At 58.3% G+C, this 23,219-nt stretch overlaps 3 protein-coding genes across 5 annotated transcripts; all 3 read right to left on the bottom strand.

The window, feature by feature from the left end:
* Positions 1-6,016: 6,016 nt before the first annotated feature.
* LCN10 (lipocalin 10) lies at positions 6,017-9,945 on the bottom strand. The gene is made up of 6 exons (XM_088793003.1): positions 9,828-9,945; positions 8,970-9,109; positions 8,415-8,485; positions 8,031-8,138; positions 6,860-6,958; positions 6,017-6,472 (listed from the first exon to the last, which is right to left on the bottom strand). Exons 1-6 carry the CDS (start codon positions 9,936-9,938, stop codon positions 6,444-6,446), a joined length of 558 nt encoding a protein of 185 aa, XP_088649129.1. The 5' UTR covers positions 9,939-9,945; the 3' UTR covers positions 6,017-6,443.
* A 943-nt stretch (positions 9,946-10,888) lies between these two features.
* Positions 10,889-14,178, bottom strand: LCN6 (lipocalin 6). Of its 3 annotated transcripts, XM_019756680.3 has the most exons (7): positions 13,774-14,170; positions 13,430-13,569; positions 12,650-12,720; positions 12,037-12,147; positions 11,531-11,632; positions 11,181-11,206; positions 10,889-10,993 (listed from the first exon to the last, which is right to left on the bottom strand). In XM_019756680.3, the coding sequence occupies exons 1-7, from the start codon at positions 13,861-13,863 to the stop codon at positions 10,991-10,993; spliced, it is 543 nt and encodes a 180-aa protein (XP_019612239.1). In that variant the 5' UTR covers positions 13,864-14,170; the 3' UTR covers positions 10,889-10,990. The 3 variants fall into 3 exon arrangements, with proteins under 3 accessions (XP_019612239.1, XP_019612237.2, XP_019612238.1); XM_019756678.3 differs by lacking the exon at positions 11,181-11,206 and having other exon boundaries at positions 13,774-14,178; XM_019756679.3 differs by lacking the exon at positions 10,889-10,993 and having other exon boundaries at positions 11,000-11,206; positions 13,774-14,173.
* A 4,584-nt stretch (positions 14,179-18,762) lies between these two features.
* On the bottom strand, positions 18,763-22,590 carry LCN8 (lipocalin 8). Its single transcript, XM_074331555.2, has 7 exons — positions 22,507-22,590; positions 21,362-21,492; positions 20,825-20,895; positions 20,400-20,504; positions 20,225-20,314; positions 19,970-20,125; positions 18,763-18,872 (listed from the first exon to the last, which is right to left on the bottom strand). Exons 1-7 carry the CDS (start codon positions 22,588-22,590, stop codon positions 18,763-18,765), a joined length of 747 nt encoding a protein of 248 aa, XP_074187656.1.
* Between the last annotated feature and the right edge of the window lie 629 nt (positions 22,591-23,219).

The raw sequence follows: 23,219 nt of genomic DNA, 5'->3' as shown, positions 1-23,219 counted from the left end.
AAGAAACACCCAGAACAGGTGAAGAAACAGAGACGGAAAGCAGATCAGGGATTCCCAGGGGCAGGAGGGGCGGGGACTGAGGGCTTTCACCGCCTGGTTTCCTTTTGGGAAAACGAAATATTGTGCACCACGATGGTGGTAAATGGCCACACAGCATTGAGAACACGCGTAATACTCATGAATCATGCAATTTAAGATCAAACAGTACATTTTATTATGGTTAACATATAACGTAACATAAATGACACCACATGAGATGTCAAAAGAAAATATGAAATTAAAACAAGAGCAAAAGCTCAGAAGGGAGGGGAAAGATGGTGGAGTGGGAGCAGGTTGGAGAAGAGGCTCCAGCACAGGCACTGAGGAAGGTTCCAGAGCCGGCTCTCCCAGCGGGGTGCTGGAGACTGAGCCTGCTTTGGGTCCCATGCAGGGGCTGAACCAGAAGTCAGAAGCCAGCACTCACTCCAGGCTGCAGACAGAATGGATACCTGTGCGGCCTGCAGTCCTGGAGCGGCTGCTGGAGGTGGCATGGCAGCCTGAGGGGGACATTCCGCGGTCCTGGAGGGCCTTTCCCTCTGCCCTGGCTCCCGCAGCTGGGTCCTCGGTGTTCACAGGTGCTGAGCTGGGGCGGCTCTGAATCCTCGCTGGGGCTGAGGCTGGGGCTGCAAGAGATCAACCCCAGGCCGGCCTGCCCTGTGCCCTCCAAATCCAGGCCACATCAGAGCCTTCCTGAGGGGGCGCAGCCCGAGACCCAGCACAGGACGTCTTCCCTGCCCGCAGTCCCCCAGGTGGTGCTAAGGCCAGCCCTCACTTCTGGCCAGCGCCAGCCTTGTGCTCCTCCCCGAGTGTGCAACCCTGACCCCTCCGCGTGTGCACACATGCACCCACCCCACCCCCACCTTCCCATGTGCAGGCTCTGCCTCCGAGGCCTCCAGGTCCTCCAGGCCACTGGGCAAACGTGCACGTGGTGCTCCAGGCGGGAGCCAGAAACGCTGGGCAGGACCCTGGTGACCGGCCTGGATGGCATCTGTGCAGGCGGCCTTCCCAGCCACCCCTGGGCCCTGGTTCTGGAGACCCCTCAGTGGCCACACTCACCCAGGGCCTGCACTGGTCCTTGGTGGTGGCATGGTATTCCTGCCCCTCACTGAGGGACACGGAGCGGGTGTCCCCATCTCCTGGGGGGAGCTCTGTGGTGACAGTGACCACAGCCAGGGTGGAGTCGCCAGAGCCCTAGTCGATGCTGCTTCTGCCCACTCAACCCTCTGCTCCCAGATCAGGCCCAGACTTGTGTCTGCACAGACCTCCAGCCTGTGACATGAGGTCCAGGAGCCAGAGTAAACCTCGGGCAGAGGGCGCCGCTCCATTCTCCACGTGCACCCAGCCAACCTCGACCCAGGGGCGTGATCATGACCCCTCCTCAGCCTGCTCCTGCTGGGGGTGGGCCCTCCCCCAGTGGATGCCCGCCACACACACACACACACACACACACACACACACACACACACACACACACCAGGAGGAGACACAGGCTGCCCAGGTGGGGTCAGAGTGGTGCCCTGGCCTGAACTGGACCGCCCTGGGCCTCCCTGTGTTACCTTTGGGTCCCTCTGGAGAAAGGGCCACAGGCGTCTGGGGTGAGACCTGACCCAACGTGTACAGCGTCTGAAGAGGATGTCACTGCTGGCTTTCTTGAGGCCACAGCCTCGGGACATGATGACATAGCAAGCGAACATGCTACTCTTTCGAGCGTCTCCAGCCAAGTGAGCTGGGTACAGGCTTCTGTAGAATGTGGCTCCCTGGTTACCAGGGTTCCAAGCTCTGCTGGGCTCTATGTCAGGAACCGATGTGACTGCCTGGAGTCCCCTACCTGGGCTTCCTCCTCAGACAAGAGGTCCCCAAGGCCGCACCCCACACCATACACAGTTCCACCAACGAAACCCGCCCCAGCCGTGAGGAGGCCTGGCTGCACCCCGGGCCCCAGCTCTGAGGACACGGAGCTGGGGCAGACCCGCTCCTCCCTCTCACCAATCGTGTAACCCTGGACAAGCCACGTCCTCTCAGGCTCCCCAGGCTCCCATCTGCACACTGGGGACCTTCTAGCATCTGCTCCATAGGGTGTCATCAGGGGTGTGGACCCATAAACACCTGCAGAGCCTGTGACCCCTGGACAGGGAGCATGTGGATTCACGCAGACTCTCCGTGGAGGATCACACAGGCTGGCTGGTGGGGCACAGAACACGGCAGCTCACAGCCTGGGTCTGCTCTGGGACCCAGGAAACTCACTTCCCCTCCTGCCCATGACCCGGGCTCCCAGGAGAGTGGAAATGACCTGAAAGTCCAACAGTGTCCCCTCTGGCATACAGCCTTCCAGGGCTCCCAGAGCTGAGTGTCTCATCTCGGCCTACGTGGGGGGCAGCCCCACAAAAGCCCCCAGCTTCCCGCCTCTTGCCCCACATCCCTGTGTGACCCCCTCCCCTCGAGGCTGGATGGACTTTGTGACTGGGTTCCAATGACTAGAATAGGACAAAATGATGTAGCATTCCAAGGTGGAGTTATGAAAAGTCTGTAACTTCTACTGGTTCCCTCTCCCCTGTGTTCCTTCATCTCTGTGTCCATCTGTCTATGTCTCTTTGTCCTCTGTGTCTCTCTGTCTCTGTCCCTCTGTCTCTTTGATCCCATGTTTTGAAGAAGCAAGATCAGATATGAGTTGTCCTATTGGACTCCCCGATTACCAAGGGGGTCCCCGCCCACAGGAAAGATCTGAAAACTGCCCCCGCCCCGGTCCAAACTGAACCCTGCCAATAACCCGTGATTGATCTCAGAGACAGACCCCGCCCCAGGTGAGCCTCAGTTGAGACCACAGCCCCAGCCGCCCAAGGGACCTTAAAGCAGAGGCTCCCAGCTGAGCCGAGACAGATCCCGGTCACAGAGACTGTGAGACGCTCAACGTTTGGTGTTGTAAGTCAGGACAATACTGTCACACAACACAGACAGCCTGCACGTCCCTCCAGGCCGCGTCTGGCCCTGCGCTCCTGGCTCCCTCCCTCCTTGCTGCCCAGCTCTTTCCAGCCACTGGTTGATTCCTCTTCTGCCTCCAAGTCTCTGTACCTCACCCCCACCCCCCACTGTTCCCAGACACGTGCAGGGCTGGTTCTTCTTGTCCTGCTGGTCGCAGATAGGTGTCACCATGCAGGCCTCATGGACCCCACGGAGGGGCCCTCTCTCCAGCACCTGCTTCATTTCCCTAGAGCACTTGCCCTTCTCCCCACCTGGATTTGCTTTCACCTGCCCCTCCAGGCTGTGAGCTAATGGAGGGCAGGGACCATGTAGGTCCTTTCAGCACCTCCCCCAGGCCTAGCAGGGCCCCTGCTCACGGTGAGTGCAGGGGGCACAGAAGCTGAATGAATAAGGAAAGGGTCTCAGTATCCCTCCTACCTCTGAGCAGCTTCCATTGCGGAGATGGAGGTTAATAATAAATGTGCATGTTGGTTGGAGGCAGGGAGACCCAGAATGACCCCTGGGTGTCCCTTTTCTGCTACAGTTGCTCCATTAAGCACAGTGGGCACCGCCCGCCCCCTGGTGCTCATCTTCAGAACTGCAGCCCCAGATAGAAAAAGCATAAACAAAATATGAACCTTCAGGGTCCTCAAGGCAGTGAGTCTACCAGGGCTCAGGAGGCAAAGGAGCAGGGGTCATGTCAGGGACCTCAGAAGCCTCTCTTGCTCCCCTCTCTCACCCCACTGTCCTGGTGTCCAGTTCATCCACAAAGCGTCCTCACCCCAGCCAGGACATAACTCGGTACAAACTTCCAAATGAAGACTCAAGGCTCCAACAAGGATGGCTTTGTCCCTGGTCCCCAGACAAGTGGTCCAGTGCTCTGTCACGTTCTGCACTACCCAGGACCCAAGATCCCCAAACCCCAGACTGCGTTCTGCTCAGAAGGACCTCGAGGGAGCAGACGCATTTTCCAAGGACTGGGAGAGCAGTGAGTCATGATGGAGAACCAGGGACACAGGCTCTTCTGCAGGCCGTGGGACCCCAGGTGTCACACCAGCTAGGTACCCCAGCTTCTCTTGGAAGCCCCCTCCATACTGAAGGGGTCTCCTCCTAGTTCCAGGTACCCAGAGTGGCGGACACAGGACGTCAGACCCCAGGCTCCTGCCCTGGGCACCTTGGGCACCCCCTGCCCATCAGCCTAGCATCTCTCTCCTCCCCCTGCTGAGCCTCAGGCATCTTGCCGGGGCCTGGATGTCCCTGGCCCATACAGAGCTGCCTCCAACCCCTTTTACCTCCCAGTGTGCTCCCCCTTCTGGCCCCCAGCTGGGCAGTCAGAGTGTGTGTGTGTGTGCCTGTGCCCCGTGGGGATGCCCAGAGCAGTGGGCAGCACATGGGTGGAGGTGGGCAGGGGTCCCCCAGGATCTCAGGGGCTCTCATTTCCAAGGCAAACCCCATGGGATGGCTGAGCCCTGGCCTAGGATCCAATCTAGGACATGGCCGTGGAAGCAGAGACTGGGGACAAACCAGACCCAGTGTGAAGTCTTTGCTGGGACCTCTGGAGGGATTAAGGTGTGTCATGTAGCCTCTCAAGCTGCACAGATGGGATCCTGGAACGCTCGAGGCACTGTCCCTCAGCAGGCTGAAAGACCCAGAATTCTAACAACCAAATGGAGAGACAGGCTATTCCCTGCGGAACTGTGGGGTGACTTTTGGTACCTGGATTAAGTTAGAATCCACTACATAGAAAACCCACAAAGTGGTTCAAAGAGCTGCATTGGCAGAAGCACTGACTGAGATGGTGCAAAGTGGAAAAAGGCCTGTGGGGCCACCGACTTCCTGCAGGCAGGAAACCTGCTGAGCACATGGCCGTGTCCCAATGTCTCCTTCAGAAGTGGCCAAAGTGAGGGAGGAACATGTGAAGAAGGAAGGCAGTCACGTGGTCCCTGCAGACTGTGGAATTGCCTGGACTGCGGCTGCTCCGTGCCCCCCATGCTTCTCTCTGACGGGACCGTTTTATTGCAGTCACATGTTCGCTGTCCCACCACAGGTGCTGAGCAAGTGGGGATCTGGTAACTTCCCATTTACTTCTAAGGTGTGTGACCTAGAGGGGCCTCTGTGGAGTGGAGACCACAAGATCCCTGATTTGAGCCAACACCCTGATTAAATGAGACTCAGGGAACCTGAGAGGCAAGATGGGGTGAAGACACCTGACAGGCAGAAGGGACGTGAAGTGTGTGGCCGAGGTGAGAGCTGGTGCGGGCTGCGTTCAGGGCCTGGAGCTTCCTCCCCTTCCTGCATCCATGCCCTTGCCCAGGGCTTTGAAGTGTGTCCCACTGGAGAAGCAACGGACCCAGGTGAGACAGTGACAGCAGGTGCCATGGTGGCTGTTTGTTATGTGGTCAGAGCTGCCTGACGCACTCCTGTGATTTCCTCTGTAGATGTCCTCGTCCATGCCGTGACTTCCATGACCAAGTACATGCCAGTGCCTCCAAAACATCTGTCCCCACCCTGGACCTCTCCTCTGAACTCCAGCTCCCTACATGACATGTGCACGGAATGTCCTAGAGGAACTCCAAGGCACACCCCCCACACCCTGCTGGCGTTCCCTCTCCTGTGGCTGCCACCCGCTCTGGCCTACCTCTCCCAGTCCCTCCCCTCGCCCCCCAAACGGCTCCATCACCACCTCCCCAAGGGGTTCTTCAAAGGCAGTTCCCCCCAAGAGGAGCTGCACCCCCAGCCCCACCATCGCTTACTGGACTCCCACCACCCTTCCCTTGCCAGCTCACATGGCACTTCCTCCAAGAAGCTCTCCCCAACCCGGACTGTCAGCCCTGCTGCTGTGTAGCGCTGGTCCCTCTAGGTCTGTTTCTCAGTGTCAGGCACGGTGAGCCTGGTGCCTGCTCCGGGGCCTGGCTGTCCTGACCAGGCATCACTTCTGAGAGCTCTTTTGCCTGTTTTGCTCACTGCTTCGTCCCCCTCCCCCAGCAGCTAGCATGATGCCCGGCACACAGCAAGTGCTTATAAATGTTTGATGAATAAGCCAGTGGCTTCCCAAGAAAGCGTAGGATGTCCAGGAACACAGAGAATGGTGGCAGAAACTCACAGCAGAGAAGACACAGGAGAAGGATGACACTGGACTGGCCCTGGTCTATTTCACAGCAGCTAAGGGCTGGCAGCATCTTTCTGCCGTGTAATCCAGAGGACAGGGCAGAAGGGGCCTGGTCTGGCACCTCCCTGCCCAGTCAGCACGTGCCCTCTTACCCCCGTCTCTTGATGGTCGTGTAGGTTAGAGCCGTGTCCCTGGGTGTCACACTGTCGATGGCCTGGGACCACCAAACACCTCTCAACAAGCAGTTGGATGTGAAGACCTGACATCTGGAACAATGCTCTGGGGCCTGGGGGATCACAAGTCAGCCCCACAGGAAAAACAGGAAGACGGCTGGCTCTCACGGCAGGATGGTGTGCGCACAGGAGGCTGTGGGAGAGGGAGGAGGTGGTGACAGGGTCAGGGGTGCTGTCAGGGAACCCACACCTGCTCTCCCTACTTCCCCGTGTGCTAGTCTGGGGCACCGCAGAGGGCGAAGCCATGCACAGCCTGCTCCTCCAGCCACAGTGCAGACCTGATCCCACGGAGCAGGGATGCTCCAGGGCCACCTCGCCCGCCTGTGCAGGGCCTGCCCGGGTGACAAGCCCCGATGTCAGTAAAAGCCAGGAGGAGGGGACAGGGCATCACACTCTGGCATGTCTGCACAGTGGCTTCACATCTTTACGAAGATGGCATCGTCACCCTTCCATCAGCTCTCGAACGGAAGGGGCAGGGGCAGGAGAGGTGTTGCCTGACAGCCTTGCGTCCACATTTTACCATCTTTGGGGAGAATGGTCGAACCCCTTGTGAGCTCCAGAATCTCACATATATCCACAAACTTCTTCACACTCATGAAGCTGGATGTGTTCTGTCTGCCTGCAGTTGGGAAGCACAATCTCAACATCAGAGTTTCCAGTTCCGCTCTCTGGGGCTTCCCCTGACCGCCCCCCCCCCCCCCCCGCCCCAACCCTGCCCCCAGACACCAAAATGCCTCGGAATTCTCAGGCGGATTAGCAAGGGTGCTGCTAAGGGCAAAATGAAAACCAGTGGATGTCATTCTGTGTGCTCTCCATTCCCAGGCAGGCGGGTGTCCCCAGCAAGGCCCAGGATGCAGGGTCCCTCAGGTAGCCCTCTCTGCTCATCCAATCCCGTCTGCCCAGGCCCGGCTGGCAGCCCTCCCGCTGCATTGCTGGGCCTGCCAGGAGGCTCCCCAGGCCCCTCCCTGCCCTCTCCAGCACTTCCAGGGGGGCTGCTCATCCTCCTCCCTGCACCGTCCCCTCTATGCCTGGAAGTGGCTCACGTCCCTACCTTCCCATCCTGGTTCCATATAAACCTTCTCTGTCAGCACCTCCCTGCTCCCCTAATCCCACCTCAGCCCTGGAGTGGGGGTTCTGCATCCACACAGATAGTAGGCCCTGCTCCCAGACTCTTACTTTCTGACCTCAGCTCTGCAGTGCCTCTCCCCTCACCCCTGCTGTGGCCACTTGGGAGACCTGCCTGTGTGGCCTCGGTGTCCAGAGGCCTACACTCTGCCCACCCACCTGAGTCCCCACTCCCCACCAGCCCCCTTTCCCCCTTCTCCCTGCCCACCACTCTGCACCGCTGTGGGCTGGCTGCTCCTTTGTCCTCCCTTCATACGCTCAGGCCCCAGTATGATAGCATTAGGAGGGGACGAGCTTCAGGTGAGGGCCGGGGGTGGGGTCCAGGATGGGATTGGTGTCCTTAGAAGAGGAGGCCAGAGCTCCCCCATCATGTGAGGACCTGCCAGCCAGGAAGAGGGCCCTCCCCAGACCCCCACCCTGCTGGCACCTGAGAAATAATGTCCCTCTGTAATCCACGACTTGTGGTGCCGCACCGAACTGCCTGAGGCAGAGCCCCCCCCGCCCCCCTCACCTTCCTCGTTCACTACCCAGAATGCCCGGACCAGGGCTTGGCCCACTGGACTCACTGAATAACAGCAGGGTCTTGGAGGTCCGGCCGGCCCGGCCCAGGCGCACGTCCACCACGCCGTAGCTGTAGTCAGTGGACAGCACGCGGAAGCCCTGCACCCCCTTCACTAGATGGACGGGAAGAGAAGACAGCTGCGCTGACCCTCCCGCCCACACAGGGCACCTGGAAGGTCTCCCCTGACCCCGCCCTGCAGGCCCAGGTGCCAGGATGACACCTGTTGTGGCCTTTGGGAAGGATAGTCTCTGGGACCACGGCCGGCCTGCCGCCATGTTCTCAGGGCAAAGGGACCCCTGGGGGACAGTGCTGTCAGGGACATCACATCCAGTGTCTCAGTGGCCATGAGCCCATGGCCCCTCCACCCCTCAGTCTTCCCCATACGTACAGGTATTCCTGAACACGGCCTTCTTCCCATCTTTCCGCAGAATTAACGTGTGGGACTGGCAGCCCCGTGACCTGGGAGGGGCAAGGTGGGGTTGCCAACTCATGGCCCGGGAGCCTCTCTTCCCACCTGGGGCCCCCCCAGGCTCCTCAGGTCGACCTTCTCTGTCCCCCTCCTCCCGCCCTTGCTCCGTGGGGCTGGCTGAGGCCAGGAGCACCTCGAAGCTTCACTCCCCAACTCCTGTCCATTCAAGGCTCTGTTATTCCAGAACTTTCCAACTTGGATAAGGGCCAGTCCCAAAGCTTCAAGGAAACCTCCAAACACCTGCTGCCTGCCGAGGGCCCCATGGGCTGTGATGGCCTCTCCCCAAATCAGCCCCCTGAACTTCAGGGGCAGAAAGTGATGGGGGTCATGGCTGCACAGACAGTCCTTGTGGGACCTGCAGACAGAGCCATGGCCCTGCACCCCAGCCCCTTTCTCCTGTGGAAAGGGAGCCACCCTGTTTGCGGCCAGTGGTCTATGGAGGGTGTGCTGGGACCCCTGTGCTCATCCCCTCACCGGCTAAAGGCGAAGACCACCTTCAGCTGGCCCACGTTGTGAAGCTGCACGACGGACGCCCCCAGCTTCCACTTGTCTCTGTCCGGCAAGAAGCCGTGGACGTCAGAGGCGACGGCAAGAATGTACCAGAACCCTGAAAACTGCAGAGAGGGTGCTGGGGAGCACAGACGCTGCTCCCAGTTTCTGGGGCTCCTCTTAGAGCCCCTGAGAACCTACTGGACCAGTGACCTTTGCCTGAGGCCCTGTCCACGTCTAGGTCCGTGGCGGGAGGGGGCGGCAAATGCCCAGCTGGGCTGTGGGCGCTGCATGCCAGGACTTCCTGCCTGTGTGGGCCTCCCTGGCACCCCTTTCCTTCCAGCTCACCCCTGCACCCCATCCCACAGACATCCTGCTGCAAACCTGCGCTCCCAGGCATGACCAGTCCATTAGAGCCTGTGCCCACGGCCACCCCCACCAAAACCTTCCACTGGCCAATGATCTCATTATTTCAGAACATGCCCTGCTCTCCCTCCTTTTCCCCCCACCTGCCCGGCATCTCCAGGTAACCTCAGGCCGCACCTGTCTGGGGCTCTCTGCTCTTCCCCACCCAGGGGCTCCTAGCCCGTGGGGCCCATGGTTGTCAGCTGAGTTTTGCAATCTTAGCCTGTCCCTAAAAGATGCCGTCATCAGCCCTTGAGGGAAAGGTGGGCAGCAGGGGGGCAGCCTGCTGGGCCGGCAGAGCCCTTTTGTCACCTGGGGGCTGCCCATGGGCCCGGATGGCCACCTGAAGACTGTCAGGAAACGTCTTCCCAGCTGTCCACCCTGTACCCCGGCCCTCTGTGGCCGGGCCCCTGGCCCAGAGACTGCACACAGGCTGACCTTGTTCCAGTTGAGGTTGTGAGACTCCCTGGGGAGCTGCCCCTGTGGCTGAGACCCCACAGGCAGCACCAGCGCCAAGACCAGCACAGGTGGCAACCGCCCCAGCCCCATCCTGGCCCTACACCCTTAGCCACTGAACACCGACTTTAAATTACCCCGCCCACCTGCCCCGCCGTGGGCGTCCAGCCAACCCGGAGCCTTCAGACAGCCTGGGGTGGGCAGGCGGGGAGGGCCGGGGCTTTGGGCCCTCCCCGGGACATAGAGCTGCACAGCCACTCTGGGATTTGCCTGCCTGGGAGGCCGTGAAGACAGAGGCCATCGTGTTTCCGAGGTCACTCCCCTGGGCCTCGAGTCGCCATGTGTGCCCTGGAGCTATCTCAGCTGGCAGTGAGCCCCAGGGCCTCTCATTCTAGCCCCTGGGAGAGAGGCGTCACTGTGAGTCACTCACTGCGTGGGACACGTGCAGCTGGGGCTCTGATGGTGCCAGAGCAGAGACTGATGGGCAGACCTGGGCTGGACATGCATGCGCTCTGCCTTGAAGAGCGAGGCCCGCGTGCACCTCACTGTGAGTGGTGGGCAGCTCCCACCCGGCCTCCCTCCCAGCTCCCCCGACAGCCCTGCTTTTCTAGGACTTCAGGCAGGGCCCCCAGAATACAGGAGGCCCGAGTGGCTCAGGCCCTCTGCTGCCCCTGCCTTGAGCCCAACCAGGGAAAGCCAAGTTCTGATGCCCCAGACACCAGGGTGGCCCAGCCAGGAGCCCTGGTGGGCACCACTGCCAGCTTCCTCCGCCCAGCACCCTGTCCAAAGTGCATCCAGACCACCAGGTCTTGCTGTAGCCCAGGCACAGCAGCCTCCGATCTGCAGAGCCGTGCTCTCCACAGCCCAGCCCCACCTCTGAGCCAGGGTCTGAGTCCTGGTGTCCCAGACCCAGAGGGACTCTGTGAGGGACGCAGGTACAGACGAGCCATCTTGTCCCAGAGCTGGCTCTCTGCTCTGTGATTCAGCCGAGCACCAGCCCTGCCATCCGAACATGAGCCCCAAGCACACACGGGAGGCATGGGCGGGCTTCTGGAATGCTTTTATTCAGGTCTGCAGCACCCAATCCCCTGGGAGCACCGGGCAGCTGAGAGAGGTGGGTCTTGGCTCCCCAGCAGCCATGCCATTCACTGGAAATGAGAAGAGTACTAGGGGACTCCAGGTTCACCCCAAAAAGCACCTGGCCCCTGGCCCTCCAGTCCTTCCCGGCAGTGGAGACACTGGCCCCTCCTGCCTACTGGGATGTGGGGGTTCCCAGTGCCCCCGGGGTCTAGCTGCTGCACAGGGAGCCCGGGGTGACGCTCAGAAGCAGCTTACCTGGAAGGCTTTCCGTGCACAGGTGGCTGCAGGGGTAGGGGCGAGATGGGCTGTGAGGTGGGTAGCTCTCACCTGCCCCCCTGGGCTGCCCAGGACAGACCTCAGCCACCCCAGCACCCAGGTGCCCTTCCAATGCCTGCCCACAGCCTCACAGGCCATGGGGCCGTCCCTGCAGGCCTGACTCTGGGTAGGGAATGAGTGACTCCTTGAAGACCCCCCAGTCCTGCCCGACTCCCTGAGGCCAGGAGGGTCCCCAAGACTGATAGGTCAGCGTGTGCTCCCTCAGTCCTTGATGTCCCAGCACGCCCCTGGGCATCAGAATGGCCCCGAGCCACTCCAGTGACACTCACGGTCAGTCTGCAGCCTGGCCTGCTGCTGCGACAGGAAACCCAGGCCCTGGCTCCACTTGGTGAAGAGGCTCAGGCCCGCCTGGCTGGCCCACTCCGCCCGACCTGGGGGGCGGGGTGGAGGGTGCCCCTGAATGCCCTGGGGCTGGGAGGCCTGTCTGCAGCAGGACTGGGGGGCTGGCTGGCAGGGACTCTGCCCTGCTCTGACCCCAAGGCCCTTCGCCCCGTGGGGCCCTCCCCCACCCCCAGCACTGGCGTCAGGGGGCCCCCGTCCCTCCCTCCATGCAGGGCCCTGCCTTCTGCAGACAGAGTAAGAGCAGGACAGTGGGGGATGAAGGCCCGGAAGGAAGGTGTGGGGACCGCAGCTGGCGACTTCATGCCGGGATGAGGAGCAGAAGGAGGCACAGGCGCACGGGGGTGGGGGGCGGACCCCCCCCGCTGCAGCCTGCATGTGCTTTTGCAGCCCTGACACGCAGAGGACGGACGCCCAGCACGCCTCGGACACTCACTGTACAGCTCCACCGTGCTAAAGGCCTCGCCCTCCAGCTCCAGCTGCGTGAACACGATGGCGTAGTCTCTGAAGTTAGAGCCCAACACGCGGTACTCCAACACGCCCAGGGCTGGGGGACAAGAGCCCCAGAGGGTGGGGCCGTCAGACCTCCCCAAGGCCCTCCCAGCAGGCCAACAGCCCCCGAGCTCTGCCCTCGCCCCTGCCCGACCCGTGCCACATGCATTGCTCTCAGTGACAGATGGACTGCGACATCCTGGGCAACTGGGGAGCCACAGGTCACACTTCCTGGATCCTGTCCCCACTGGGACCGAGTGCCAGGGTCCCACCACCCACACACACTACACAGGGAGTCCTGGGGTCCCAGCTGAGCGTGAAGGGCAGTCGAGTTCTCCATCCTCAGGATTGGCGCCAAACCTCTGGCGAAACGAGGTCCTTTCATGTCCTGGCCCAGAGCTATGCTGAAGGCTCAGGATGGGGCCCGCCCCTTCCCAACCAGCACTGGACCCAACCTGCAGGGGGCCTGGGGAGACTGAGGAGGACAGAGGGCCCAGAGCTGCGGCCCAATGCAGGCAGGGAAATAGAGCCAGCGCCCACAGTGGCATCTTCCTTACATGGATTCTCAAACACCCATCCAGAGTTTTGTCTCACCAACTCCATAACGCTCAGGTCACACGTTTCCAGCCTGGGAAAGAAAGGGAAGGGCCCATGGTCAGCTCGGGGTCCAGACGCAGCACCGGAGGGGAGCACTGCCCCCCAAGCCCGGCCAGCGTCTTTCTGTTCAGGGACCTGGGCACCCGGAGCCCTGCTCCTGGCCCAGTTGGACCCCTCTGAGTACCCACACCGTGGGGCCAGCGTCCTGAAGCCGGCAGAGCACAAACCCAACAAGTGTGCCATGGTCTCTGCACGCCAGGATGAGCTCGTGCCCACGGTCACGAGGAAATAGGGAAACTCTAGAAGGAAGAATAAACAGCAAGAGCCAAGCAACAAACAACACATGTTAGAAGCTGTGGTCGTTAAACAACAGTGTTTGCAAACAAATAAGCTGATGAAGGAACAGAACAGCAAGTCTGAAGGTAAATCGAAAGACGTGTGTTTCATGCAGGACAGTTAACGTCTCGGGTCGGGCGGGAGAGAGGACAGTTGGCTACATGACGCTGGGCAGTTGGGTAGCAATCTAGAAAAGAACGAAGTCGAACCTCACGTTCTCCCCAGGGTGAAATCCCAAATGCCTCAAAGATGCTATGCAGAGGCCAGGCAGAGGGTGGAGCTCGGAGCAGAGTGGGCGAGGAGGGGAGGGAAGGCGGGTACCAGGAAGCCTCTGTGCGGGGCCATCGGACTTGGCCCACCTGCTGAGCGAGGCCTGGCAGTGGGCATGGTGCACCCTCGCTCACCTGTGCCGGGAGGACCGCACTTTCAGGTTGTTTTCTGGAGTGAGGGTCACCACGACCCCCTCGATATTCTTTGTGGCCTTCTCTGCTGCGAAGTCCTTTTCACCGGAGGCCACAGCAAGAACATACCAGGACCCCAGAAGCTGGATGGAGGAGGGGTGGGTGAGGCACCCCCCACCAGCCTGGGAGCCCAGGCACCCCTCCCACCGACCAGCCCATCCCCCATAGCCTGTGCTGGTCTGGGCTGGCCCTGGGGTAGCCCAGAGGCTGTGTGGCCCTCAACGGGCCTGGCCTCCAGGACCAACGTGCCCCATGGCATGTGCAGACCCCCACAGGTGGACTGTTACCTGCTTAGGGTCCAGCCTCCCCAGCCACACTGCCTGGGCCCTGGGCAGTGAGACCACAGCCAGAAGGGCAGTCAGCAGCACACCCCTCATCCTCCCAGAGGCCCACACACCAGTGCACACTCCTCGGGCTGGGGTACAGTCCCTCTAGCTGCTGGAAACCCGTTTATATGGCTCTGAATGTGTCGCTGTGGGCGGCCAGTAACCACCGGGATACCATTTCAGCCTCTCTTCTTTCACAGTGGTGAAATTACCCAAAGGAGGGGACTTATAATTCAGTGGTGGCCTCTGCACCCTGCCCAGACACACTGAGAGCGGGCAATGTGTGCCCAGCCCTGCCCTACACCACCAGAGTCTCAAGATTTCCTTCCGCTTGGAGCTTCCAAATAAACACCCTCATCCCAGGCCAAACACAGCCTAGTCTCCTCCCCTCCCTAGGTGGTCCAACACTCTCCCTCACTGCTCTGTCTGGGAAGACCAGAGATGCTGCTTGGAAGCCCAGGCCAACAGCAGGCCAAGGTCAAGTTCCAGGAGAGGGCCAAGAACAAGTGGCTCTTTCAGTAGCTGTGGCTTTGTCTATCTTTTTGTTCATTGTTAAAGATACAAAACGTCCCCAAAATCAAAAGGAAAAAAGCTCCCACTCCGTCCTGGCCCACCCACCTTCTGCTCTGCCAGCCTTGGCCCCCTGCCCCCACACACAGCCAGCATCTCAGCCTGGAATGTCCTGTTCTTCCAGCCTCCGCTCCACCCATCCCGACCGACCCACTCTGGCCAGCCTGCCACCTCTGCTCCCCAAGACCCTGGCAGGGCCATCCGGGGACTGCATGACCCCCAGGGCTCCCTGAGAGCAGAAGGCAGAGGGCTCAACAGAATCTGACTGAGCACCTGAAACCCAGGGAAGAAGGCCTGGAGGGTCCTTGCCAGGGGGTGGGGGGCGGTGGAGAACGTACAAACTGCATTTCCCAGAACCCTTGGCTTGTCGGCTTCCCGCCTGTTGACATAAGAATGGGCAAGATTTGGAAGGTGGAAGAAAGATGAAGCCATTTGTCTGGCCAGGGCTTTCCAAGGAGGGGCCTCTGACATGCCACCATGGCAGACCCACAGTGGGGTAAGGTGAACAAAAGTAGACTAGCCTGGCACAAACCCGCAGCTCATCTCCCTACTCCCTCTGGGGCCCAGAGTCTCAGGCCTTGAACTTGGATCAGGATGGTCCCCAACTGCCGGCTTCCTAGGTGGCTGACAGAGAAAATGGAAACAGGGAGACAAAGACATCTCCCTACTCTTCAGATCAATCCTGTCTGCTGTTGTTTCAAGTGCAGCTTCCTGACAAGAATGGAGACTAAGATGACGTGTGTGAAGCCACAGCGAAACAGACGATAGAAGCAGACCTGTGCAGCTTCCTGCTCTGGAGCTACAAGGCCAACCGGCTCAGTCACCAGCACCGGTGGGGGCTCGTAAACAACACACATTTGTTTCTCACAGTCTGCAGGATGCTAGTGGGGTGGGGACGGCCCCCTTCTAGGTTTCAGATTTCTCGCAATGTCCTCACGGGATGGAAGGGGCACTAATCCCATTCATGGGGGCCCCATCCTCACGACCTCCTCACCTCCCAAACATCCCACCTCCCATCAGGGGTTAGGATGTCAACATATGAACTTTTGGGGACACAAACTGCAAAGCCTGTAAAAATGGCTGTGATTCCTCTGTTTAATGAGCTGAGAACCATATTTGAAATTGTGTTGAATTTGCATGATTTTCATAACACAGATGAAACCTACAAAAAGCGGTGTAGATGAAGGACTTCTGTGTAACACAAGGTAATAACAATTACTCAAACTGAATCTCTGCACCATCCTCTGAAAGCTGAGTGGCTCTGAAAGAGGAAAACAAATGTTAGAAACCTCCCATTGTCTGTAAATAAAAAGCCCAAAGATCCATCAGGGGTCTCACTCGAGCCTCTGTGGAGAGTTTCGGAGGTCTGCAAAACCCACAGAGAGGAGACGGAAGACCAAAGATGGATTAAAATGATCCATAGGAGAAGGGGTCTGCTCTGACTGCAAGACTTCTGCAAAGGGGCCCGGGTAGGACAGTGCCCCCCCATTCCATGGGACAGGACTGGGAGGCTCAGGTGACCTCAGAAAGGCAGCACTGCTGGCACAGAAGAGTCAGATCGGGCTAAGGGTGCCTTTCTAGACGAAACAAGCAAATGTCACACATACACCCATACCCCAAAATGCCATCCATTCAAGAGAATTTACTGCACTCTCATTGGTGGGTACACATGAATTAGGAAAGTTATAAGCCACCCAAACTGCCAGCGCGGTCCAGGAAATGCACAGATTCAAGTAGTCTGTACTTCGCTACTATAAGGAGAAACAAAAACAAAAATAAAAACCTTTCCCCAAATGGAAACCCTGCAGGGTGGGAAAGCAGAAGGAAACTGTGGCACACACTCCAAAGTAACTTAAATGCACTGAAGGCAGGAAAAGAACATCTCGAATGAGGAATTGTGAAAGCTAAGAGCAGCAATGAACAAAAATAGGAGAAAATGAAATGGGAATTGATTGTGCTTAGGAAACAAATGTACTACGGGGCTTGACTGATACAGCAAGGTGCTTCAGCGTCTCCAGGCAAATGACAAATGTCTTTCAGAATGCGGGCAGCAAGCTGGCTTCAAAGTTTCCAGAGCAAACAGAACAGCAAGCAAAGCCATTAGAAACACACTGCCCACAGGGACCTGCCACAGCACTGCAGCAAAAGTGGGTTGAACAGACCCAATGTGGGTCAGGACCAAGGCGGCCGGGGATGCCAGGGACACGCACGTCACGCTGCATCTGAATTAATACACAGTAAAACCTGCACACAATCAATTATTTTTAAGCCACAAAGAAAGCATCCACGAAGCAGAATGATTACAAACAAACTTCTCTGACAAAAATACAATAAAACTAGGATAATTTGTCACTTTCTATTTTAAAAAATACTCTTGGATGAAAGAAAAAAATACAAACTGAAATTACAGAATGTATTTAAAAGAAATGTCATAAAAACACCATGAAACAGTGGTCAGAAGATGAACATCACAGCCTTAACCATTTAGATCATGAAAAACGAAAGAATAAAAATAAATCCCCAACGCAAAAAAGCAGACAGATATCGTATTACAATGTTTACACCTGGAAGTTATATAATAACCAGTGTTGCCTCAATAAATTTAATTTTTTAAAACTAAACAAAGAACAAAATGTAAACAAACCACAAGAATGATAAAAGCAGAAAATCATAGGTAAAGAATAGAAAGTAGCAGATGTACTTAATGAACCAAAATCCTTCGAAAAATGAACAGAACAGGCAAACCAGTAGCTAACGCAAATAAGAAAAAGATGAGAGACCATAAACACACAAAGTAATAAATGACAAGAGCAGGGAATGATATTTGGAACAGAAGGGGGGAAATTTCATCAACAGAAAATACTTTGCTGGCCTCCAAGCAAATAATTTTGAGGTTCAAAATGAAATGGATAAATTTATAGGAAAACTCAGTTTGTCAAGTTTTACCCTATTAGACAAAGAAATAGATAGATAGATAGATGATAGAAAGATAGATAGATAGATAGATAGATAGATAGATAGATAGATAGATACTGTGTTTCCCTGAAAATAAGCCCTAGCCAGACAATCAGCTCTAATGTGTCTTTTGGAGCAAAAATTAATGTAAGACCCGGTCTTATTTTACTATAAGTCCGGGTCTTTTTAATACAATACAATACAATACAATATAATATAATATAATATAATATAATATAATATAATATAATACAATATAATACTGGGTCTTATGTTAATGTTTGCTCTAAAAGATGCATTAGAGCTGACTGTCCAGCTAGGTCTTATTTTCGGGGAAACACGGTAGATGGATGATAGATGGATAAGTGATAGATGATAGGTAGACAGATGATATAGGTAAATAGATGGTAGCTAGCTAGATAGATAGATAGATATGATAGATAGATGACAGATATGATAGATAGATGACAGATATGATAGATAGATGACAGATACGATAGATAGGCAAATGACCGACAGATGGTGCGTGGATGGCACGTAGACGACGGCAGAAACAGAGAAGCAAGGCTCTGGAGATGGCCTAGCTGTCCGAGCTGTGGCTGGCGCGCTCGTGCGCTAACAGCCGCCGCAGCGTGGGGCAGCCAGCCCCGCCAAGAGGAACAACTGCTTCAGTGTAGCAGCTGCTCTAAGCACCGGGTCTCCAAAGTGCAGCCCCGGATCCTCTCAGGAGCCCTTTCATTTGCTGCTGTTGAACCCACAGCTCACACGTTTCTGTTTCTCCGCGTGTCCAGTAACTTCTGTGCTGGCCCTAGTGATGAGCCTCTGTAGAAGCCCTGGTTTCCATTATCACCCTCTGAACGGCGCTGGCGTCTGTCATGGATTGAAGTGTGTCCCTTGAGAATTCCGATGTTGGAGACCTCACCCCCAGTGTGTTTGCGGTCAGGCCTTTCAGGGGTGATGGAGTTAAGCGAGGTCATAAGGGTGGAGCCCCAACTCAGTGGGACCTGTGCCCTTACAGGAGAGGGGGACATTAGAGACCTCTCCACGTGTGGCAGACAAGAGACCATGGAGGACATAGCAGGGGGCCCGTGTCTGCAGGTCAAGAGTCCTCAGCAGAAACCAGCCGTCAGCAACCCAATCAAGGGCGCACGGCCTTCAGAACCCTGAGGAGATAACTTCCTGTCATCTCAGTCACCCAGCCGGTGGAGCTCTGTGATGTCGGCAGGCAGACTGAGTGCTTTCCATCAGGCCAGGCTCCTTTGCTTGCCTCAAACTGTGGCCACACAGAGCCATGGGACATCCAGTGGTTCCCAGAACCTCTGCTTGTCAGAATTCAGCCTCCAGGCATCTCTCCAGTGGGTCTTTGGGATCTGGTTCAAGATTCATTAAGGCGAGTCCCAGGCAGGCCCTACTCTGGGGTGGTCCTTACTCTGGCTGGGCTGCCCTCTGCCCCCCCGCACTCATGACCTTGAGCATGAGGCTCGGGTCACCCTGTCCTGAGCCAGACCACCCTTTCTGCCCACCAACTCCAGCCCCTGCGGATGGAAGAAAAAGGGGCGATAGTGCAGGTCTGGGCGAGACCACCCATCACGGGACCCAGGCCTGGGAGGAGGAGGCCTGGGAGAGCAGCCATGACCGAGCCTTGGAAAGCAATGTCCATGGGATTGGAGTCGGGACAACTGAGAGCCATTCTCCCAATAGGGAGAATGTAGGCAGGAGTGGGGTGTGGTCACCTTTCATCCCAGCCATCTGAACCAGAAGCTCTGCTCAGGGACCCTGCCTGGGGTGGCCTCTGGCCCTCAGGAGCAGGATAAGACTTAGCAGTGAGCGTCACCTTGGGGCAACCTGACCTTCAGGCTCTGAGCAGGGCAGGGCAGAGAAAAACCCTTGGGGGGAGGCAGGGAGAGGACAGGGGGCTGTCACCCTGCATGTAACTTTGTGGCCCCCCATTCAGCTCCTTCAGGGGAGGTCCAGTCAGGGGTGGCATCTGACATGGCTCACATACAGCAGCGATTGTCACAGTAGATAGCGAAGACCACCCAATAGTCAGGTTTGCTGTCGGGTTTAGGGCACCTCCCCTGCCTGTCTCCCAGCGGCCTCCCAGGAAAGACTAGGGGTAGCAGGTTTGGTAGTGGGTTTATTTGGAGCTGGTGCAGGTCGCCCCCTGGGCAAGAACCAGAGAAGCGGGGTGGGGGGCTCCCAGCATTGTGGCTGGAGCGGGGTGCCCTCTAGATCATCTCCTGCAATTCGGAAGGGCAGGGGCTCAGGGGCTGGCCGTCCCAAAAGCCACAGAGCAGCAGTCAGGGCCACAGCTAGGACCAGGTGTCCTAACTGCTGTGTGGCTTTGAGCAAAGCACGCCCAGTTCCTCTACCTGTAAAGCGGGTGACAGTCCCCACCTCTGGGGCTGTGTCGAGACAGAGAAGTCGAGCAGGTTATGTGTGTGGGACACAGGGGCCCGAGACATGCCCACAGGGCCCCAACCAGGCAGGATGTGAGCACGCAGAGCCACCAGCATCCCGCAGAGCCACCAGCATCCCGCAGAGCCACCAGCATCCCTGCCCACCGTGCTGGGTGAAGCCTGGGGACCAAGGCCCAGGCCCCACCCCTGCCTCCACCCAGCCCCGCCCTTACACCCAACCCCCAGGGTTCCGGCCTGGCAGCCTGTTGTCACCACCCTGGAGGCACAGGATGTAGAGGAGCCAGGGCCTCCATCAGGCCAGGGACCCAAGTGGAGCTCAACACAGGCTGGACGAAGGCTCACCTCCTTCAGCAGCTTGGCGCACCTCCCTGTGGGACAGAAACAGTGTGAGGGGCTGCAGGACAGGCACCCCGACCCCATCCGTGGGGTCCCCAGCCCACTGCTCATCCCAAAGACCTGGGGCTCACCGTGCCGGGCCACCAGGTAAAGCCCCGTGTCTGTTGTCAACTCCCGGAACCTCCAGAAGCCTGGTCCATCCTCGTCCTCGAGGCTGCGAGCTGTGTGGCACCAGGGGCTGAGCAGCGCCTCCCCCTGCCCCCCGCAGGCAGTAGCAGGGCAGAGCCCCCGCCCCAGGGAGCTTACTGAAGTACTTGAGCACATGGAAGTCCTTGCCCTGCCAGCAGAGGGACAGCTGCAGGATGGCATAGTGCTTGTAGTCCGTGTCGATGATACGGATCTCCCTGTTGCCTGGGAAGCGAGGGGGACAGGTTAGACTGTGCAGAACGGCACCCCTGGGGTCGGCGGACCTCCCAGGTGGGCGGGTGCAGGGTCAGCTCCAGTGTCTCCCTGCCCAGCACCCAGACCCGCCCATAACGCCAGGGGTCAGAGGGAGGACTAGAGCAGCCCCGGTAGGACGTCGGGCTTGTTGGTGAGAGAATGGGAGAGTCTGGGGCATGAGGAGTAGTGCAGGGCACAGTGTGGGGAACAGCATAGGGAACAGCGAGGCCAAAAATAACTGTGTGCAGGGCCAGGGGCTGTAGCTGAAGCAACAGGGCAAGGGTTCTTACCAGGAAAAACAAATTTCCCCGGAACGTCTGTCCCTGAGCCTACTATGTTTTCCATGTCACAACTTCCTGAGCTGGAAGGCAGCAAAGTGAGCATTAGGAAAACACCAGCCCACATTCCTTCTGCTGGGCATACTTGGGGGGCACTGGTGGGGAGCATGTCTTCAGGAAGGAGAGCCTGGAGCAGGACAGGGAGGGCAGAGGTGCAGGGCAGGGGCCATGGCAGCCTCTCCCCGTGGCTCTGTGACCACCTGAGAGCCACCTGCCCATTTCCCTTTCTCATAAACTGACGGGGCTTCATCAAAAATCTCCGCTTACGTGTGGGAGAACATGCAGCTCTGGGGCAGGTCTACATCTGGCAGCTCTAGGAGGCGGTGCCAGTTGGGGGGAGGGGTGAAGGTCTTGGGCAGTGAGGGCTGGTCCACCAAAGTGACACCATCATCCAGATCCCACAGCTGCAATTAGTGTAGCCAGGCTGCTCGCAGGCACATGGCCAGAGGCTGCTCCCACCCAAGCCCCCGAGAGCCCGAGGCCCCTTGCCTGCTATACGCAGCCCTCACGGTCAGCTGGTCCCCACTCGAAGTCAGGAACAAGGCCTCCAGCCTCTTCGGGGTCTTCAGTGCCAGGGTTTGGTTGGAGGCCACACCGACTTCCTGCCAGAATCCTGTAATCTAGAGAGAGGAGCTGGAGCCGAGCCTGTCTGGGGCAACTGGACAGAGACCCTGACCCCAGGCTTCAGGGGGCACATCCTCCAGGACCTCCTGGGGCAGGAAGCTGGCAGGCTCCAAAAGGTCAGCGGACAGCTCCAAGGGTGAGTGGCAAACCAGCAGGTGGTCATCCTTCCGAGGGGTCCCTTCAAGTCATCAGACAGTGTCGCCAACAGGGTGAGCCCCTCCCCACCCAGGCCTGACCCCCAGGAGAAGGGCCTCTGCTGCTGCCTGCCTTGGGAAGAGGGTGCCAGAGGGCAAGGGTGGGTACAGCCCACGAGAGATGGGCTGGACAGCGCCAGTTGTGAAAAATGCCCGGAAGCAGGTGGCAGCGCGGGGGGCCCCAGCAACCAGCAGCCCTGTCACCACGGAAGAGGCACAGCCCTGTCTGAGCTCACCGCAGGGGGGAACTCTTCCTTTAAGAAATCCACCCAGAACCTAGAACTTCCATCTGAAACTTTGGAAACTGATCATTTTTGCAAGAAAAAAAAATCTGTCCCCAACACCTGTCATCTCTGAACCAGCTGATGTTGTCCTGGCCTGGCTGCCAACACAGACCCAGCAAAGACGGAACCATCTAGATGAGAAGCAAAGCAGTGGGCCAGGCCTCCTTTGTGCCCACAGTGAGCAGGAGGGACCCCACTGACCCAGGAGCCGGAGGTGGCCACACTGAGCCCTGGACCCTTGAGACCCTCAAGGATCAGCGGCCTGGCTGAGGACACAGGCCTGCCCATGGGAGACCTGCAGGGAGGCCTCTGCCCCTGCCTGTCCCTGGGCACTATCTCTCACAGGGAGGAGAGACCAGGCAGGCTCTGCTCAGACCCTTAGCCGCCTGCCTGAGGGGGCCGACATGGGTGGTCCTGAGGCCCCGAGGGAGCTGCTCCAACATCTGCTGAGGGTTGGAGTGACGGGACACTGGTGCAGCTGGCCACTTGGGCCCCCCTGCCCAGCCTCCCTAAGGCACGGAAGAGAAGCCACCTTCTGCAGGTCCAGGTCTTGCACGGCTGTCTGCACCTGCACCATGGCAACGCCCAGGATGGCGCTCAGCAGCCTGGCCTCCATGGCAGCTCAGCGCTCGCAGTGCCTCTGCTGCCCAGCACCTGAGTTTATAGCTGGAGGGACGGCCAGTGTTACGCAATCACCTGAGACTGTCATCAGGCAAACTTGGCTGAGGGCTGCTGGGAGAAACTTGGCTTTCTGCAGAAGGGCCATGCAGGCCCGGTGACGTCCACAGCCATGGGGTGGGGCTGGCCTGGACTAGAGCAGCCTGGGGATGACTGTGGACGCTTCCCAGGGGCCCACTTAGGGGCCTGAGAACAGGAGTCCCCCTTCCAGGGGCAGCATAGGACTCCATCTCCAAGCCACGCAGGGGCTGACAGGACGGATGTGCCAGCCCAGGCCCCAGGGGCTCAGGGCCTCCTGCACACACCCCAGGCACCTCCCCATGGGCACAAGGTTTCCAGGCTCTTTCTGAGGAGTCTTGGGACAAATGCTCCGAAGGCTGGGTGTGGTGCTGCCTGAGGCAGCACAGAGCTGAGCGGGGGTCCTGCCCTCTAGGTGGGGGAAGTGAATGAGGGGTTTCCTCTGCCTGGGAGGTCTCCACGGCAGAATTTCTGTGCAGAGGAGGAAGCATGACAAAGGCACCGAGGCCTGGGGGGGGTGCCCACGGGAGACAGAGTTGGGGGTCAAGC

Source organism: Rhinolophus sinicus, chromosome 16, assembly GCF_057876585.1.
Source record: "Rhinolophus sinicus isolate RSI-liver-muscle chromosome 16, RSI-T2T, whole genome shotgun sequence".
Taxonomy (NCBI): domain Eukaryota; kingdom Metazoa; phylum Chordata; class Mammalia; order Chiroptera; family Rhinolophidae; genus Rhinolophus; species Rhinolophus sinicus.
This window is presented reverse-complemented; position numbering and strand designations above follow the sequence as displayed.